At 45.2% G+C, this 20,124-nt stretch overlaps 1 protein-coding gene across 1 annotated transcript in view; it reads right to left on the bottom strand. All coding sequences in view use genetic code 11, as the record gives it.

Annotated features, from left to right (window-relative positions):
• Nucleotides 1–4,056: 4,056 nt before the first annotated feature.
• Nucleotides 4,057–20,124, bottom strand: part of EGR_07587 (Netrin receptor UNC5C) — a gene marked incomplete at both ends in the record, with an annotated part of 18,158 nt that continues 2,090 nt past the window's right edge. The window contains 14 exons of the mRNA XM_024496836.1: nucleotides 4,057–4,252; nucleotides 4,897–4,998; nucleotides 5,178–5,239; nucleotides 6,928–7,107; nucleotides 8,578–9,087; nucleotides 9,550–9,755; nucleotides 10,985–11,086; nucleotides 12,354–12,757; nucleotides 13,415–13,510; nucleotides 14,110–14,437; nucleotides 15,308–15,508; nucleotides 16,241–16,477; nucleotides 16,809–16,989; nucleotides 18,764–18,867. Coding sequence (XP_024348772.1) covers nucleotides 4,057–4,252; nucleotides 4,897–4,998; nucleotides 5,178–5,239; nucleotides 6,928–7,107; nucleotides 8,578–9,087; nucleotides 9,550–9,755; nucleotides 10,985–11,086; nucleotides 12,354–12,757; nucleotides 13,415–13,510; nucleotides 14,110–14,437; nucleotides 15,308–15,508; nucleotides 16,241–16,477; nucleotides 16,809–16,989; nucleotides 18,764–18,867 — 2,909 coding nt within the window. The remainder of the gene's footprint in view (nucleotides 4,253–4,896; nucleotides 4,999–5,177; nucleotides 5,240–6,927; nucleotides 7,108–8,577; nucleotides 9,088–9,549; nucleotides 9,756–10,984; nucleotides 11,087–12,353; nucleotides 12,758–13,414; nucleotides 13,511–14,109; nucleotides 14,438–15,307; nucleotides 15,509–16,240; nucleotides 16,478–16,808; nucleotides 16,990–18,763; nucleotides 18,868–20,124) is intronic.

The following is a 20,124-nucleotide window of genomic DNA, read 5'->3' as shown; positions in this document are numbered from 1 at the left end:
GGTATCTGGTGTAGACGCTGAATCTCTGGAATGGAGGCATGAAATCATCCATTCCTATAGCCAAGACATCCTGTGAAAATTTGAGAGCCTGCATTCTTAAATGCGCAGGTTGAACAAACAGATTTCTGCCATCCTACTTCCTTACCCTTTGGAGTAGCGACTACAAAGCTCCACATGACGACTCTTCCCCCTCGATCTTATCGAGTCCAAGTGCCTGCATCGACTGCCATCAACCACGGAATGGGACAGAATCCGTTACCTCTCGGTGAGTGAGTTTCTGCTAGGCGTCGTGGTTAAACTGAACTGCGGGAAGAAGTTGTGTGAGAGGTGGTACAGAGGCTGCACGAGCATCTACGCCGAGCATATTCTATTACGCCTGTGTCAACTGCACTTGGCAGTGACATTTGCCTCCAGTGGCAGAAGTAAAGAGAACGTCATTTTCATAGTCAATGATATAGAATGCTTCCTTCGGGATTAGGCAGACAGCCTCCTGTGAAAGGTCAATTGTAAGGAGTGGAGAGGTGAACTGTCTGTACCGGCGGTTGTTGAGTGGGAACCTAAATGGGACAATTCACCCAAAATCTGACGCAACCTCAGTGGTTCTGCAGTAAGTCTTGACGAATCCCACCACTCACAAAAAATATCTCTGGTTATGTTGTCTTGTCTGCACTAGAGTCCACCCCTAGAAGCCGTAATATGGCATCCCAAATACTGGTGTTCAGAGGGGTTGGCAGGCCAAGCTTCAAGGCTAATACAACTTAAAAACATTGGCAAATCATCATCACAGATTAACCATAAAACTATGCGCCTCCTCCTTTTCACCGTACCCCCTTCACTACATGGAAATCTGGATACCAACTGCTTTGCGTTTTACATGAGGACCAGTTTTTCGTGAGAGTTGTGCATTCATGCCAAACCCAAGGCCGCTGATACCGCTAACCATGACATATGACTGGTTAGTAGCAAAGAGCATGTGGAATTCACTTTTGATTCCTTCACGATTTATCCATGATATCTGACTTCCGATGAATCATTCTTTGCTTCTTCACATTTCGTTTCTCTCAGCAGGATTTTGCTTTAAACGCACCAAGAAAAGACACTGAAAAGTTTTTTTCTTTAAGAAAGTGTATAAGAAAAACGGTTTTAGTTATTCGTGTCAAAATGCATTTTCGCGTGACGATGTAAACATTTCAAAATATTTTAAAAAGGGGTTTTTCTAAAGAATGCAGTCATTGTTAGTTTTACGAATGGTTAGCAGCTTAGCATATGTATGTAAAGGTTAGTTTTCTTGATTGAGCCTAGCGTCACACATACGTGACATGGGATTTCTTACCCATTATTCAAAAAGGGATTTAGGAATTCACTAAAAAATAGCGTTGTTGATGCAAAATGCTCTATATCCAGGGATAAGGCTCTTTTTCTAATTTATGGTTTCACCCTGAGATCCGAGTAGTAAGCATACCTTGCTAGGCATCATTGCTTCGACTGTGAAATGCATGACATTCTTCTGTAATTTCATTCATTGAGGCTCCATAGTTCTATTCCGCTTGCTTTTATTATCCATTCCGTGTCCATCCATCCATTTGTCATTCCTCCTTTCACCTATCCTTCTCCATTCCACATTTCCTTTTATTCATTCATCTACCCACCCGTCCTGTGTCGTGCATCCATCTGTTCATCCCGTTTTCCCTTCCATTTATCCATTCCCTGTCCCTCAATCCATCCTTCCCTCCTTCTCTCCATCCTTCATTCCATTCCATATTCGTCCATCCTTCCACCCAATTACCCCTCATCCGACCACCAAAGTAAATGGCCTCCATACATTTCCTTTGTAGCATAGTAGTCAACCGCCTTGGAGAAATCGGCGTTAACTGCCGCATTTTTCCCAAGTAATAAAAGGTGCTTGGAATATTCTGGTAACAGACGTTTCTCTCATCTCACTTTGATTTCCCACCTCTATTCCACTTCGCATACTATCATGTGATTGTGAAGTGGCAAAAAAGTGTGATAATTACGTGAAGAAATCCCATAAGGGAATATGGGGATGAGAATGAGGAGGCAGTTTTTCCACCTCTACTTCTTTAACCCAGCATGGAGTAAGAGGTCTTTTTTACTTGCGAATTTTGATGTTCTTTGTTGTCCAGTGCAAAGGACTTTGATTAACCAGCCCTAGAGGTAACAACTACTTCTCATCGCAAGTCAATTAGTTAGTAGCTGATGTTATGGTACCCGAATTTGACTGGAGGCTATTGCAACTATAGAATCGGGTTACGTTTGGGTCGCAAAGTGGACAAGCTCCTATCGCATCCATCAGGCACATTTGATTAACGGTTGGTAGATAAATGCTAAAAATTGAGGGGAGGAGGTCATAGTAAAGACCACTGATGAACTTGCACATTTCTGTGTCTTATGATGAGCGCCGGTTCTTATCAGTTGCAAGAAACAATTGGTTGACCAAAACTGCGGTCACTCCGTCATTTACCGGTAGTTAAATATCGGCCGTGAAAGTCCTCTAACTTGGAACATCATATATATAGGAAAGGCAGAAATCCACACCATTAGCGTGACGAACAAACTGCAGTCCTCAATCCTCATTAAGCCTCCTTCGTAGCACCGTTTCATATCATTCATTAAGGCAGTGGTCTACTGAATTGATCTCAGACACCAGGCAGGAAAGAATTGCAGAGGTTGGATGTTCCTTGACTGTATGCCTAACTGACTGTGCTCTTCAGGCTCTATAAGCTTACTTTTGCTACTCCTTCATCTCTTCGGCTCCTAAGTAAAATTTTCCTCCTCTTTCCAGTTGGTTTGGCTTTTAACAACTTCAGGACAAACTGGAAATACCACAAATGACGAAAAAAAAGACTTCCAATGACTGGGTGAGAAAATATAAGTTTAATGATCGTGGGTTGTCATGTGAATCTGGCTGTGATTTTACTGGCATATTCCCTGTGGTTGGGTTGGCTCATTTTATGTGTCAATTATTTGGGCAACATGGTGACCCCCCTGCCATCCTACCCCCTATTTCCACCTCAATATGGCCCAGCCATTTATTTTGCCTTATTCTCCAAGTTTCAGAAGGCAGGTTGATGTCTTCATATCAAGATAAAAGCATCAAGAAATGCATCAAATGATTTCGAAAACCGATTTTAGCTATCATCATCCGAAGCAGAAGATGGTGGGAATGCTCCACAGCACGACAATCGGTGTGGCAATTCCATCCAATTCAACTTGTGAGCCAGTGAACCCCCTAGAAGTCCCTAAAGACACATAGATATCCTCCTCCACCCCAACTTTGTTTATGTCGACCCAAATTTTGAAAAAAAATGGTTTTTTCGGTCAGCCACATGCACAACAAACTTGAAGAAGATCAGCCGCTCAGCTGTAAAACACTCAAATGAGTGGCCTAAATATCTCCAAGAGGACGAGCTGGACGCCCGCCTTTCAGAGTCGACACTGATCAGCTTCACAGAAGCCACTTCCTACAAGCTGTCAATCGGTGCATGGAAAGCCTGATCCCAGACACATAGGTAACCCGCCAAGAGAGTTGACTTTCTGAGGAAGAAACAGAGAGAAACGCCTTCATAAATACCCTTTGAAGGTAATAACGCCTTCCAGCGGAGCAGATTGCCCCACGGTTATTTATCTGACTGAAAGATTCTTCCGTAACTATTCATCCAACCAACCCTTACCCATTCAGTATCCCTCCATCCATTCTGTGTCAACTTTTACAATAATGTCAGTAAATGACTTTACTCATAATAAAGGAGGACTTTAGTTCCTTTCTCCTCCAACAATCATTCAAGGTATATGAAAGAAGAGATCGGAAGGAGGGAAAGAAAGAAGAGAGAGGGTCATATGAGTGGTGGAGGTGCGGATGCTACGCAACATGCTACGTTGAAGTATTTCTGAGGTAGCAGCACAAGACCAAATGTGTGAATGCCTGGGCACGGTAGAAGAGTGGAATATTTACAAGTGGTAAATGCTCTCTGTATGTGTGTGTGTGTCTCCGTTTCCGTTTCCGTCTCTCTTCCCTCCTTCCTGTCTAGCTGGTATTTACACATGATCTTTTCGCGACGAGACGAGGGAGAACTGAGACCGAACCAAGTTGGCGCAATCCAAACGATGCATACTCTGTAGGATGCTTATCAACTCCTGGTGGGCTAGTGGACCCTTGGCGGTGGTCAAAGCCTCCCACAAATTGAGAACCATTTCAGTAGGACGTTGAGTTGATGCAAAGTAGGGCAGAAATCTGTCGGATAGGAAGATAGACTTGAGTATGCAACAAAGTAGCCAAATTATATACGTGGGGAAGGTGGGGAAAAACAGTTGCTACTATGGAGTTACTATATTTTGTAACTCAGACCCTCCCACTGACTGCTCGTCAGGACGGCAGATGACAGCATTGATGGTGGTTGAGTGCATGCAGATACGTGGGGGTAATCAAAGTAGTATCTTGTCAATGAAGGCGAGGTGTAAGCGTTTCAAAGACGTTCGGTGGGCCGTCTCTCCATCAGTGAGGATAACGGCTGTGGGAGTTCCCACTTCACCACCACTGACTCATTGCCATCCTACCGTGAGACTACTCAAGACAGTCTGTCAATCTACCCGGACTCACCCATCGTGACATCACATTTCGTTCCTCTGGAGTAGTATTTAGGCGCCTCTGGTAGGATCTAAATGACCGTTGTGGGTTCAAAGTTGAAGCGATTATCTGTACCTTCCAAGAGAATCCACTTTTATTCGTCACCGACGAATTCAACGTGTGGATACTTTCCCCTAGTCTTTAGGTTTGCTAAACCTAGCGTTTGTTACATTCACCAGATTCGATGCCAACCGACTACTTGAAGGCGGACAAGAATAGAAAGTCTTCCAGTAAAGCCATGGCTGTCTCACCTTTCCATGTTAAGATGTTGGGCCAATTGCCTCCAATCATTGCCCAGTGGAGCGATAGGATCAAGCATACTGCACATTTGAAATACCACGTAGGACGGGAGCCTAGACACGAGGAAGAAAAGAAACCCAGTATAGGTCACAAAGTCTGCAGCAGGTAGGGTATTGTGCTCATGTTGAAGACATAGTAGAGCCTCCAATAGGACACAACAGATTACGCCTTCGCAAGTCTCCACCTCCGCCTTTGTCAGTGTCAACAAAGTAGTCAAGAAGGACTTCCTTACCTGAACTCATTTTGTTCACTGTACGAACTGTTGCCCGTCTGGCTGGGTTGTAGGTGTTTCCCCTAAAGGAGGGAAAAAAAGTTGTGCAAGTAACTGAGGAAATGGAGGGGAAGAAAGCGACTTGATTGGATTCCTTTGCAATATCTCACTACTTGATCTTCACACTAGTGACGTAGGAGGGTGATGCTCCTACTATCGCGCTTTCCTTCTCCCTCTCTCTCTCTCTCCCACCGAGATCGTGCAACACCCGTACACTAAAAACGAGGTAGTTTCTAAGCTCGCACTCTTTTCCTACAAATCCGGAAAATATCTCCTAGCAAAAGTGAAAAAAATGTGGATTTTGCTAGATTTATATTTATTCTAGAATATTATAGATGGTGAATTTGATCTCATAGAATGTAAATTCCTCCTTCGATGGCTCGCAACAGAGGAGTCATCGAAGTAGCTGCCTATAGTTGTGGACATTGCCAAAGTCAAGAGACTAAAAGCATGCCAGGAGCTGGGAAGAACTCAAGATGATGCGTGAACAGCGTGGAAGGTGGACGCACATATAAGACGATGCCCCTCGGATTTGATGTTAGGTATCTAGGCTCGGTGAATAACACAGCCTCACCTCATCTTATCCCACCTCGTGTAGGTCAAGACTCATCATTACCATGAATACCCTTTTCTCCAATAGGGAGAAAATTCTACTCATTTTCCAGTTTTCGGTCCAAAAAGGGAACTTGCTTAAACCCATTCCAAATATCCTTCTGGAAAACGGTGTCCCGTATAACTCCCTCTCTACTCCCCCTCTTTTTTCGTGAGTACTTTCCTGCCTTTCGTGGCCACGGGTTGTACTATTTGAAATCCGGATAAAATTTGACCTAACAGAGAAGAATTTATGTTATACTGAAACAAATTTATTTGCCTTTTATTATGTACGGAGATTGTTCTCGCATGAGGAGGGGGTGAAAAAGTGGGGTGGGAAGCTTACTTTTCCTCTTAAGCACTGCTGTGAGTTTCAAGAAGTAGACATTAGGGATAGCAGAGCCACTGAGTCTAAGTTCAACAGTGAAGCAGTCGTGGCCGCCACCGGAGAACAAAGTTCGACGCAGATAATGGTCCAAGTGAAGACAGTGCTACCAGCGTCACGTATATGTGACAACAAAAATTTACTACCTTTACCTAGTGTCACGAATGTGACACTGAATTATTTATCAGTTTCTGATAAGTAATTCTTCGAGGTCCTGAGGGAAAAGAAATGTAAGGCGTATACATCTATCCGTCTTCTCGTTGTAGATTCATCCACCTACCATTACCGCGCCCATACCTTAGATCCTTCCACCCATTTTAGTCAATCTATTCGTTTATCGTCTACACCTTCACGGACTTTGTGTACAATGCTCTCAGATACGTCGGTTTAGTCATCCTCTACCCATTTAAGCATCCCACATCCATCAATGCTCCCATTCATTTGTCCGTCCATCCCGTATCCATCCAGCTCATGTCGGTCCACGCATCTTTTATCCATCCACACATCCATCCATCTACCCAACTAAGCATCCATTCCTTTATCCTTTTAACCGAGGCCTCCATCCATAGTCACTTTCATCCATCCATTCCGTGTCCATCCCGTATTCACCCATCTATTCATTTATCCATCCATCCATCCCTCCACCCGTTCCTAAAACCACCTCTTCTAAAATGCCTTTAGCGTAAAGGCAAACAATAGAGTTTGGGTGGTGAAGATGTAGGCGACTTAGCTTACCTCTGGACTGCCACTGTTGACGTTCAAATGCAGGACTTGTTGCGTTCCTGGAACACCATCTTGTTGACAGGCGATTGTACAGTGCAGGCCTGGAGTTGCATCATCAACTCGTTCAAGCGTGAATGAGCAGTGGAGTAGGGTGTTACGATTGCCGCTCCATATATGTCGAAACGGTATCTCCTACAATTTCAAATGTACTTCTCACCTTAACTGTTCCAAAATCCTTGTTAAAAGGAACAAAGGGATCTATTTTTTCAAGAAATCAAATGCAAAATAACTCCTTGACAGCCTAACTACCTCATGAACGAGGTGAAGACTATGTAGACGCACTGGGTATCCGCCGAATGGCTGACTTTCCTGCAACTTCAGCAGCGCAGAAAAATCGTACCATCCCCTCCCATAGGCGTCCACTGCAGGACAGCCAAATGGCGTTTGGCTGTGTGTGTGTGTGTGTGCGTACTAGAGTGAGTCAAAGTAACAACAACAGAGCAAAGGATAAAAAAGCAAACAGACACGTTGGTCACTTCCTGTGCTCCATTTTTGGTGACGTCCGCTACTGACACACACACACACACACACGGCCATACAAAGGCTGCACCAAAAAAGAAAAAACAAAAAGCCTAGGTGATGTCAGGGCGTGAGTAATGCAAAAAAAATTAGTGAATAATTAAAAGAGTGGCTTCCACACCAATATGACAAGCACGTGAAACATAGCACCCTTTTTTTCGCTTTTTCAGTAGTATATGCCACACGAAGGGATTTTCTCTCACACAAAAGTTGAAATGGGAATTACTGCAACCCGACTGCCTCCTTCATACCGTCTATCCATCGGATGTCCTTTGATTATATCCCTACCAGTACATTCTTTAAGATTTCCCACAGAGAAGAGCAGAGCCGGAGACACCACTCTACCTTTTTCGATGCTGCCACAAGTTCAACCGATGAGAGAAAAGTGGTACATTGTTCCAGGCAAAAACAACAGGCTACCGTCTGTTGGGCGAGATAGAGGCGGGAGGAGCTCAAATCGTGGGAGATTTTCCTAATCTTCAGATTTGCTTATGACAAAATCTCTGTCCTTTCAGAAAGGCTTAGTGGATAAACTGGTGCGTCCAAGACTTCGAGAGGTGAAGGAGCAGACCTCAGCAAGACGCACATCCGAGTTAGAGGTCAAAAGTTGTCGTAGTGATTTGAGAATGACCTGATGAAGTTAGTCACCACCTGACAACCTTTCACAAAATTAGTAGAGGGGAAATTTCTACCCTTGGCCCTATGACGAAGCAAATGAGTTAGATGACAATGACAACCTGCTTCTATGGCACCTACTTCCATCTCCAATCCTGTCATTTGAGGTAGCTGTCATACTCTGAATTAAGAAAGTTACTTGAAGGAAGGGTTGATACCAAGTCCACGAGCCCCTCGTCCATCCCATACACCTCAAATGAGTTGAAAGAGTAGGATCGAAATTTTTTGGCCCCATAGCTCCTCCAGTTTGCTTGGAGGATCATTTATAGAGGTGCTAGCAATTGTCTCCCTAATTTCAATGGCATCCTGACGTCCTCTAATTCGAGACTTTGAGAGATCATAGTGGCGGTAAGCAAGGCTGGTAACAACTCTGTTGAGGTGGCAAGAAAAACGTAGCAAAAGACAAACCTGGCAAGACAACCGCGTTCTCCAGTGAGGCGACAACTCTTGAATTCGAAATACCAATCCGCCTCCGCTGTTCTTGAACAACATCTGCTTTCCACCACCAATCAACTGGCCATCCAATTTGGCCTCAGTGTCCTTCACATGTCTTACGGCATCCACGGTATCAAGAACGGCGTAGATTCGTAAACTGCAGTCTGTAACGTTTGTAAATCTGCTTGCAAAGGCGATAAGTCGTAGACGTTTTGAAAGAGGTGGTGGTATAGCCGATGGGAGGGTATCATTGGTTGTCTCTGTCGCCATACTGCTTCCACTGTGATTCTCACTGCAGTCCGTAGAGATGCCCATTCGTGTAGCGCCCACGAGGAGGGTATTTGGGCTAGTCGGTGCAAAAGTTGTCGCCTGACCGACGAGACAAAAACGCAGCGGATACTGGGTCATCAGGTGGGCTTGATTACCGCTTAGGTAACAGTGAATTGGGTCACGTGCTTGCTCTTGACCTATTTGGGCCACCTCCTACAAAATTAAGTGGTTAGATGGGTCACTAACGTCGGCTATGGCAACCGCAATGTCTGGGTCTTTCCAGTCTTTCCTGAGGACGCTCCAGACCCTCCAAAAGGCCGGTAACTCAGACAGTTTTTGACCCTTGTAGAGGTTAAATGACAGCTACCCTTGATGGTGCCTTTATTTTTGTTTCCGCTGTTGGCATAATGGGCGAAAGGAGGACTAATGCTTAACTTTTTTGACTACCTGACATCCGCATATCATCACAGGAATGTGCAACTGGTCCACGTAGGTGAATGTGAGAAGTGATAAGTCTCTGGAACCCGAGAACCGACCTAACTATACTTAGTGAAGTTGACAAGCTCAAAATTACACGCTACTAAGGCACGTTAAGACTGCCCTCGTGCTAATTTGTTAGTAGTCTCTGTCCACCCTTGATAGAGAGTACAACAAAGACGTCATAGATCACCTTACCCTCCAAGACCACTCGACAGTGGTGGATTCGGAGCCCTTGTAAATCGAGTCGAAGCCAGAAGTACTGCAGTAGCAATGAATGCTGAAGGACCAAGCGCTCTGTCCTGTCATGTTGGCGCAATGTGGGAAAGTCACAATCACGGGTTTCGAGAGTGGAGCTCCTGGGAGGCCAATTTGAATGACTGAACTCAGTAGTGTCTGATGCTCTACAATATAAGTAGTATATACGCCGTCAAGCGGCATGCCTCAGGAGCGTGGGGAGGGGAGGAATGAAGGAATGGTAAGATGTCATTGAGGTGGTTGATTTATGCCCTTAAATGCGGACCAGCCGCTTAGACATGCTGAGTGTAAGGGAGAAATATAGCCCTTCGGGTCCCCCACGATATGACCACCATGACGATTACATGGGCATGGCCCATACCATTAGCCTCTCAACTCCTATGTAGGTTTAAAGCGGACCTAATTACGGATATAACCCCTATTCTCCATTTGTGGCCAAGTTGTCGGGACGAGCTGACGGCTCCCGGCTCGCATTTGTGGATGGCGGTGGCTATAGAGACCCTCAAATGAAGCCGTCATGGGGGCGCATGGAGAAGGTGGCTGAATAGTGATGGAATGACACACGGATCATAATCACCCAAACACGTGACTCCACATCCTTCAATTACTATTTCGATTACCCTCTAAGAGAGCTAAATCCAGGCGTTGGTGCGAAAACCACACCGCTACCTGAACGACAGGACTTTCAGCTCTTCCCCGCCTTCATGCCTGCATTGCGTAGTGAGATCACTCGGGCTAACAATCGACCTTTCGGCCAACCTTACCACCGTTCCTCGTTAAACCTGTAGATGTTTTCAACCAAACCTGTGGGACATTTGCCTTTCCTTACGATACCCCTACAGCATGAGTCATTGTACGTGACGCACAGCCTTGATAGGTCATGCACCCCTATTTATACCTGCGGATAGCGGGAAGGCAGGGGAGGCCGGGGGGAGGGAGGGAAGGGGAGAGGGGAACGCACATTATTTTGACTTATCCCACTAGTATCCGTGCCCAAATTTCCCAACATCAATCATCAGCCACCTGCCTTATTCAGTCGTTTGTTTGTTTGCTTTTAGGGCAAATCCTTTCACAGCGCGGTGAACGAGGTCACTCCCCTTGATTCCCGTGAAACTTCTACAGCATTTCTCCCTAAATAAAGATGCCCATTTTTTATCCTATCATATATGGTAAGTCTGACGATAGAGGTGAGGATGGATTGAGCCAAAAAACGAGAGTTTTACAACTTTTGACAATCTTGAAGTGGCAGGCATTCTTGTTTGCGTGTGTGTGTAAGGGATACGAAAAGCGATGACAGATGGGGCTGTCATCCACTTTTTTTTGTGACGGCACTGTCATGAATGGATGAGGAAAGGGTTGTTGACTTGGAACTCACCAGATAATGCAGGCCAATACTTCTCATCTCTACAGGTTGCAAGATAGACCTCTCTGGAGACGCCCGATGGTACTGAACCCGGTGGAATTCGAAGACTTATCCCTGCAAGGAAACAAATTACCCACTTTTAAGATCAAACGGCCTAACCAGATAGCAGACCTCCTCCAGGTAGGAGGCTGAGAGTTAATGCAGTCGGGGGGAAGCTTTTATGCATTTGGGCTTAGTCAGCAGAGAGTGCTTTTTGTCCCAGTCACTCCACTTGACTTTAGTCTGAAGGGTCCATTGGACCTACAACTGACCTATGAAGAGACGCCCTTGATTAATTGTAAACAATAGGGGGTGAGGGGGGAGACGAGGTGGAGGCCTGACTGTACACGTCTCCATCATTTAGCCCCTCATACAAGGCCAAAGTTACTAGGAGAGGGGATGAGGAAGCCTCTTCCTCTCTCCTGGTCCAAATAAACTACCGAGGGCATTGGAACCCAAGGACACAGCGAAAAAGCTTTATTTTTCTTACTTCTAAGTAAAAAGGGAAGAAGGAAGTACATTCTGCAAAGATTAAATTTAGAGGATTCTTTTTGCTTAAAGTAAACAAATGCATTTTTTTTTTTAACTTTTCACATGATCTGCTTTTTTAAAAGATGGCAAAATGTCAACCGGAGGGCAAGAAATCCTCGATGACGAATTGAAGGGATTTTGACTGTTCGATGGAACAAACATATATCCCTTTTGAGAGTGTCAACTGTTTAAACCGCATCCTTGTCATGAGGCCAATGCACAAAATTTCCGGAGGTCAAAGAACTTAAGAGAGCTTTGAGCTCCGAGGTAAGAACAAGCCTATACCTGTGATGGTCCACAAAAAATAGCTGCGTTAGCCTAATCATGCCAAATATATTTCCACCTTCCGGGAGTTTGAGATAGTCCTCTTTAATACTCTCATTTTCTACCAGTGTAGGACGTTTTGGAGTACTCAGTACCGCTTGCTTTCTTCTGATTGGTCAAATCGGTGCTTAGGGTCAAGGCCATTTAAAGGGATATAATGATGACTGCCTGCGGACTCTACTCCTTGTGTTCTTCCACTGTTGGCGATAAAGGCTCCTCTGTTCCGAGGCGTTTGTCTCTGATGTTCTGAATGTAGTCGCGATGGTGATTTTGCTTACACACTAGGAGGTCACTTCATGACACTTTGTGACTCAATTCGGGTCCGATATCATTCCACTTCACTCTGTCCACGTCATCGTGTCACTTATTTGGCAAAAGGTTAATCCTGCGATTTAAATCAGGAGGAGGGGAAATAAGGGAGGTGTGAATCAATTAATGATTGACAGTTGACCAATGTGAAGAGAACACTGATAGGTCAGGGACTAACCAGACTCCGGTAAATTGACCACACCACCAACGGATCCAATGTTAGCCCAAGTAGTGCTTCCCGTCTCTCCAGCAGCAACAGGGAGGGGAGGAATCAACGGGAAGATGGACTCCGCGGCAGTTCCAATTTCATGGTAGAATGCGGAGGAGCAGTCATCGCCTCCTTCAGCCCCACCCAATCCTGTATTCGGAGTTGAAGATGGGCTCAAATAGATTGGCTGTTGTTGAGCTTGCAAACCGCCTGTAGAAGACGAGGCACTGGATCGTGAGGGCGCCATATAGGGTGGCGGTAGAGGAGGTATGGGTTTACCTGGTAGTGGTGGATTTGTGTACCCTCCTCCACCGGGCAGGGGAGAGTACGCGGCCGTGTTGCCATTTGAGGCGAGGCCAGGCGATTCCTTTAGCCTGTAAATGCAAGTTAATACACAAATCGGATAATTGAAGATACGGCCTCCAAAATTAGGCCATCCGCTACCTCGTGGTCCAAACAATCCACCTCCTGGCGCGACTGCATCAAACCATGGTGACATTCAGTAAGCGGGCGAGAGTGAGCAAGAAAACAGTTATGTAGTGCTTTTTTTCATCCCCCCGCCGTGACAACAGGGCAAAAACTGCACTGTAGTCAAACGAAAAACATTCTGGCGGAAAAGTCATTTTTTGTTGGAAAGGAAATACAGATGTTGAAAACCATGGCGAGAATGCATAATCCGGCCGCAACAACAGAGGAGGAGGAGGAGGAGGCACAAAAATCGTCGCCTAACTGCGCAAGTAAATTACTCAGAAAGGCATTTCAGATATCAGTCAACATGTCGTCTCATTTGATGTAAAAAGGAGAATGCGTCATCCATAAATGTGAAAACCAGTCAAAGCTTCGCACGCCTTGACAAGCCACACTTGGAAGTGATTTCTTTTTCACCATTTAAAACGGGTGTGAACTCGTTAATGCGAGTCTGATTGTGAAGAAATAGACGTTAAGGTGTTTATCTCACGCCAGAGTACAAGGTTGTTTGTTGTTTTCGTCTCCCCACCCCCCTCTTAAACCCCAATGGTCCCTCGCCCCACCCCACCCGCCGAATTGGAAGTTTGGCGGTTTTGGCGCCTGTTCCCGGCGTCACGTCGGGCATCCATTCAGTTCCGTTTTTTTGCTTGTTTTTTGACCTGATTTAGGAAGAATGGTAAGACAAAAAGTTGGCATATACCTCTCCGTTGATAGGTAAGTCGAAAAAAAATTTGTCTGAATGAAGTTGCCTTGTGACTGACCAAATTAGTGTCACAAAAAGTTGACATTTCCTGCTCTGTGTTGTGAGTTAGCCACATCGACAGGGTTAGTGGGAGCCTTCCAGTCAGCGTATGAAGCCCTCAGGGATGACATAAGTGTCGTGATGACGGCAAAAACCAGCAAATCCATCCCCAGATTTGCTGATCGGATGATAAAGCACTTAAGTGTCTTTACAGAGAAAAGAAGTCGCCTTCTCTGGTCTGCTGAATCTGCGAAACATACAAGCTGTATCGGTGTCGGTGAAACCGAAGGTCATTTCTACTCAACTACCCTGAATGATGACCACGGAGGGTCTTGGACACGATCCTAAGCAAAAAAATGGAGAACCGCGTGGCTCTCTAGAGGCTCTGCATAATCAGAAACTGCAGAAATCCGGGGAAAAGATTGTTAGAGGTAATAAGCAGCCAAAATGGAATCTTTTAAGATGGTGTCATTTGTTTTAATCTACCCAGGTCAAGTCGGACTTAAATTAACTCACAGATAATTAAATTTTGGCGATTGAAAAGGCCGTCCATTTGGAAAACCTGGCGACATTGGAGTAAACATTGCGGGGATAGGACTGTACGGTTGATTGTACGTATTTCCAGCCTCGGCCCCGGAGACGGGCCTCCGCGTCTGCGATTGAACAAGGCCCCTCGGACTCGCATTTTTGGAGGAATAATCGAGTAGACCGATTGCCGTGCTCTCAGTGGCTGGAGAGCTTACTTTAAGTTGCCTTGGAAGACTTCCCACGCCATTGGTGATTGGTGGCATGTCGTAGGTGCTGCTTTGACTGTTCTTGAGAATTGTCATAGACTTGCCGTACTCTGTTGGCAGAGAGGATTGAACTGCGTAAGTAGCTGCCTTAGAACCTCCCAAAATCTGTTCCCTCTAGTCATCCCCCTGCCATGTAAAACGAATGAGACTGGTAACCTTATAAATGAGAAAGATAGTTCATGCTACTTATAACGCACTTTTAGGCATTTCAGTAGTATGAGGCTCAAGTCACTATTTGGACCAGGAGAAAAAGCATAATTTTGCATTACAAGGAATGCCATCTGTGAAAGTAATCTAATTTGTAGACAATAAATAAAACACACTTAAAAGCCGCCAAAAATAGCTAAAAGGGAGTTGTAAACAGCTGTATCCATTAGCCCGTCAAAACAGAATCCCTTTTTATTTTATTTCAGTAATTTTTCAGAAAATGAAGTCCCTCTCTTCTTTAGCCGCCTATTAACGGAGCCATTGTGCTACCGCTTCCACAGCATATCATATTATAAATGTTTAGGAGGCTTCAAAAAACCACCTTATTAATCTAGACCATAAATCTCCCACATGGCAGAGAAGAAATAGAGGAAGTTTGATCCACTTTGTTCTGATTTCCTCACACACTCAAAGATAGAATCTGTCTATTAGGAGTTCCGCAGTTTGTAGGAAATGTGAAGAATGAACAGCTTGGGATACCCCTTAAGCATACACACCTCTTAATTTGGTGGTGATTTTTCCGACAGCTTCAGTTTAACCAAAGTTTATCCTACCACCTTTAAAGGTTTATTTTAACCAAAAAAAGCCACCAAAATTTGGGCTTCTTAACTTTTGTAAGTGTTTATCCTTGGGGCGGTAGTTTGGCTCCGCCATCATCGGGTATTTAGACAGAAATAACGCCCGAAAAAAAGAAGTATATGATAATTGCTTACCATTTTGTCGACTTGAGAAACGCCCTGGACAAAGGGAATTGCTGAAATGTGAGGGTTTTCTTCGGTTTAGACGACAGACGGTGAAGATTATGAGGGCCGTCACAGTGAATGCCGCCACCAGGCCCACGTAGAACATTATCTCTCGAACATTCACTGAAGAGGACGCGTTCTTCTTCTCGCCTGTAGTTTCCGAAATTTCACCTGTTGGTAGACAAAAAAAAATGGAGAAGATGACTTGATGCGCATCGACAGTATTTGGATGCAACAGAAGGCCGCCTTTTTACCCCTTGAGGAATAGATACACATTCACGGTAAAAGCGGAAATGAATCAACCCTCCGGCAGCGATACTAGATACACCATCACATTGTAATAAGCCCTAATTAGCTTTGCGTGCACGGTATTTCTCCTTTTTTTGACACAAAAGAGCATTCCTTTCAATCCACCAATCAGCAGCGGCCAAACTTTGGGCGGTCATTTAAAGGAGGTGTTTATTTCAACTTGATTCTACACGAGTTCGCGGTTCCATGTAGCGAGTGGAATCACGACGTCTCACAAGGAAAACGAACCGTCTTTACAGCCCAGAACACCTTAATGATGCATACACTACCCAACGGACCAAATCAGTAGGTCCACAAGGCTGTCCCCCCACCGCAGACCTCCGCTGCTTGCTCCCGTGATCCGAGGCGAGGAGTCACTGGATCCTCAGGATGGTATGGCAGATCGAAACAGATTTGGTGCGAAAAGTTACAGAAGGAGTTTTTTATTTGTGGAAGAGGTAATAAGGTTATCACTGATCAAAGTAGTCCCGAATCGGTGAAGGAGGTACCTCAGAAACCCTTAGTTCAGCCAAGTGGGGAGTTTTAAAAGGTAATCGGTGGGCAAAAAAGAGCTACATGGAAAGTGGGAGATTGCAACAAAAACCTCGAACTTACCCCCACATTCAGTGGATTCACAAATTCTGCTTTCAAACACCGATTGTGGACAGGTGGGTGGAGGGTCTGGAAATGCTGACGCAGAAGGCGGCAAGACGGTCTCCTCGAGGGTCGACACATTGAAACAGGTTCGTGTACGTGTCTGTTGACAACGTCCACTCAGGGGCTCCAATTTGCAAGCACTCCATGTCGTCCATGGAGTCATGCGCAAGTGAGTCTGAGGCTCCCTCCTGTAGGCTGTCACGCACACACAAAACACCCAAAATTATAGTGATCTTTAGGGGGATCAAATTCGATGTTTTAAACGATAAAACCGGGATGGGAACTCAAGATCAAGTAAATGGACTTTCGGATATTTTTCAACAGATTTTGAAGGCCGCTTTAATCCTAAATTCGGGAAGGGGGCGAGTGGAGGGAGGTGGTGAATGGGAAATGAGGAATAAAAACCGTTCTCTCTCCGTTTCCTTTTTCCCCACATGAAGTGGTTGATTCCATAACAGCATCACTCTAGCAACAGTTCTGCCCTGATAGAGGGCCAAGTAAGGTAGAGGAAGATTTTATGACTTACGAAGCACTGTGACCTCTGCGGTGGAGTACCGCTGTTCCATGCCCAGGGTGTCCGCCACGCAAGTGTAATTACCCTCATCTTGTAGTTCCACCTGCTCTATAATCAACCGGTTGTAGTCGTCAATGATGATGTGAGGGAAGGTTTGAGCCTCCACTCGTTTTCCATTCTTCAACCAGTAGACCTGTAACACAAACAAATTACCTTACCTCTTGAAGTTATCAAGCAGGTCTTCACTTCACAAACAAATTAGTCGGTTGAATTCAAATTTAAGATACTTTCGCTATACCAAGGCGGGCAATCTCGGACAGTGAGTTCTTGGCCCACAAGACAGCCTTCGAAGTGTACTCCTCACTCATCAGCACTTCAATGGTGTTAGACCTCTCTTCATCAGATGAGAGGGCTATAAAATTACTCTACTACCTCAAACAGGGTCTATTCATCTCGGCGCGCATTTGCTCATGCCTTCGGGTTGCCAATTAGAAAGTCAACTGAGAAAAAACCGAAAAAGAGAGAGAGAAGCAAAAGCCCGAGCGTCTGCGCAAAATTTTCTGTTACATGGGTAACGAAAGTTCACACGAAAGTCGTCTTCGTCGTTGAATTTGTCAACCTGTCCATCAGTCCGTATTCCTCCCCCTTCCATGGGGCGCGCACACAGGTTTGGTGTACGAATTACAGCTGCCACTGGGCCGAATGACATGCACATGCATGCTAGCTGACTGGCTGGCATAACTTATTTTCTGTCATCTGAGAAATGCACCCGTCAGGCAACAGATGGAGAAATGCCGAAGACACGTTGTTAGATTGAGATCAGAGGTCCAAAAACCTTGCCTCAAAAGACCTCGGCGTCACAAATGCGTGACGGAGCTGTACTGGCATTAAATGCTAGCGCAAACACATGGAGTGAGGATCGCAACCTGCTCTTGACCTGCATATCAGTTGAAGAGGTCAACTTGGGACAAAGGAAGGGGTGGTGCCTGCTGGAAATCCAAAAACCCATCGTCTCTCTAAAGCGTAATGGTTGATACTCCCCCTCCTCCCTCCTAGAACCCCCAATGCCAAGGTGCAAATAAAGCCTCCATTTAAACTCAGCAATTGTTCTAGCCTCCTCTTTGCCCCTTAATCTAGACAATTAACACCAAAATGAGGAAAGACGAGGCCGTCTCGCCATTACCCCAGGAAACTTTTCCTTCCCTCTTTGCCAGGATTTGGGGGGAGGGAGAGGAAAATAAAAACGCAGCAGGTTCCAATTTCCTTTAGAACAGTGATAAAATGGCCACCTGAAACACTTTTTTAAGATATCCGGTTTAATTCGCCCTTTTGCTTTCTTTTTTGCCCCCTTTTAAACCTCTAAGTTTGCAGTCTGACACAAAGGACAAAAGATCAGCCAATGGGAGCGTCTCTTATCAACTCCTGCACTTGCAGGAGAGAATTGTTTCAGAGGAGCCCCTTTTTGCGTGTCAGACCAAGGTCACATCTTCATCCAACACAGCCTGGACAACTGAGAAGCCCCCTCGTGTGTATCAAGTTATTTGATCCCACGGTGGACTGCTTTGTTAGACGGTCTTAAGGCAAGTCCCAACGTTAAAGACTTGTTGAAAAAAAAAATAAGGAAAAGGAAAGTAAAGAGAATCATTCTTCTCAGGCCAGAGACATTAAGGACGCTACTAATTTGTTTACGGTGCGATTTGTTGCAGTCACAGTTGTTATAGGTTGGTGAGAAACCTGCGTCACACATTTGTGACGTGTCAAATGGCCATCTAAGAAACGTACACACGTGGGTACGCCGTTGTTTAGAGCACCTTAGCTACATTTATGTGAATATGAGTGAACCAAGTAACTTGGTATAAACAAGAAGGTGATCGTTGATATAGGCGCCCAAACCAACTTCTCGATCGGTTGGCTCCATACCAGCTTTTTAACTTTGTAGGGAGTTTGACGACATGTGAATGATTTACCTTGGGTGCTGGTTCACCTTTAGGTGGTTGACACGACAGTAGAAGTCTTTGACCTTTGACAAGTTGTTCGGGGATGGGCTCCAGTTGAAATTCACGATCAAGATCTAGGCATAAAGAAAATAACCTTAATGAGGGAGGCTTAAACGTCTATAAATCAAAGATGTACAAAACTGTTCCACGGTAAGACCCTCCTAGAAGGGAAACAATGCGCAATAAAAGAGCGGAGGGTACAGCCCACCGCCCACTTTTGGGTGTGTTAGAAGCCGAGGCAATGCAACAAGTTAAGGAGGACGAAATATTTTTTACCACCTTCTTCAGCAACCGGTCTTAAGCACATCATTCACCAAAATGCCAGAAAAGTGCCAAAGAAGATCACTAAAGTTGAAGGCAGGAATGTAGAGATAATGGGGCCTGCTGTGTAGGCATAGCTGGTGGGATTGGTTAATGACTCAAGTCATCGAAAATGGGGGGACGGGAAACGGGTGACAACAGAGACGGGGAGTGTGTAATTCGTCTGAATTACCTTCTAATTGTCCGCGTTCTAGTGGCCGAGAAGGCGCAATTTTATGTGCCAGCATGGACTTCTCTGGAAACACGAACACACAGACACACATGTGAATGCTTCAGTAAGTGTTAACTTGAAAATTAGCACGATCGCCACCACCAGCACCATTTCTTCCCCAAATCCGAGTTTTCGACCATGGTAAGATTTATCACCTTGGTGAGAACGAGACGAAGACGCAAAAATAGTTAGAAGTCATCAACAAAAGGGGGAGATTTTTTGTTGGTGGTGCCGAGCCTTGCAGCTGTGTCTCAGCTCACTGCTCCTCGCACCGAGCTGCCTTGTTCTCACTGGTAATAAAGCCAGAGAGGGGACAGAGTCAACCCATGCCAGCCTCACTATTTCCCAGCCGCATATACTATTATGTAACGAAGAGGAATTTGTCTTAAAGGCCACCTAGGCCCGCATCTGGGCCGCGTTTGCAACCTCCTAAACCTCCACAGCCCATGCATCGCTTTGCCACTTCCAAGACAAAAAAGGACCTCTCAAAGGAGAGTAGCCATGCGAAGCTACTAATTAATGAAGAGGCCTTAAAGCCCCCTGCAACTTGACTTCTAGGCACATTTTCAACGCGTTGATAGTGACTACGCCTGTTTACCAGGAGTTAGGCGTTATCGCATCAAACTTATGATAATCACTGGTACTTCAACGTAAACAGTTTGGATAGCCAACGAGAAAGCCGCTTACTGGTCAATTTTCACAGCTAAATTGAACCTCAGAGGAGTTTTTTAAAGGATGTAAGGCTCCAGCACAGATTCCTCTATCCAGCGCTCCTCATACTGATTACTTACAGGTGTAA

The sequence above is a fragment of the Echinococcus granulosus genome, assembly GCF_000524195.1.
Source record: "Echinococcus granulosus chromosome Unknown EG_S00081, whole genome shotgun sequence".
Taxonomy (NCBI): Eukaryota; Metazoa; Platyhelminthes; class Cestoda; order Cyclophyllidea; family Taeniidae; genus Echinococcus; species Echinococcus granulosus.
This window is presented reverse-complemented; position numbering and strand designations above follow the sequence as displayed.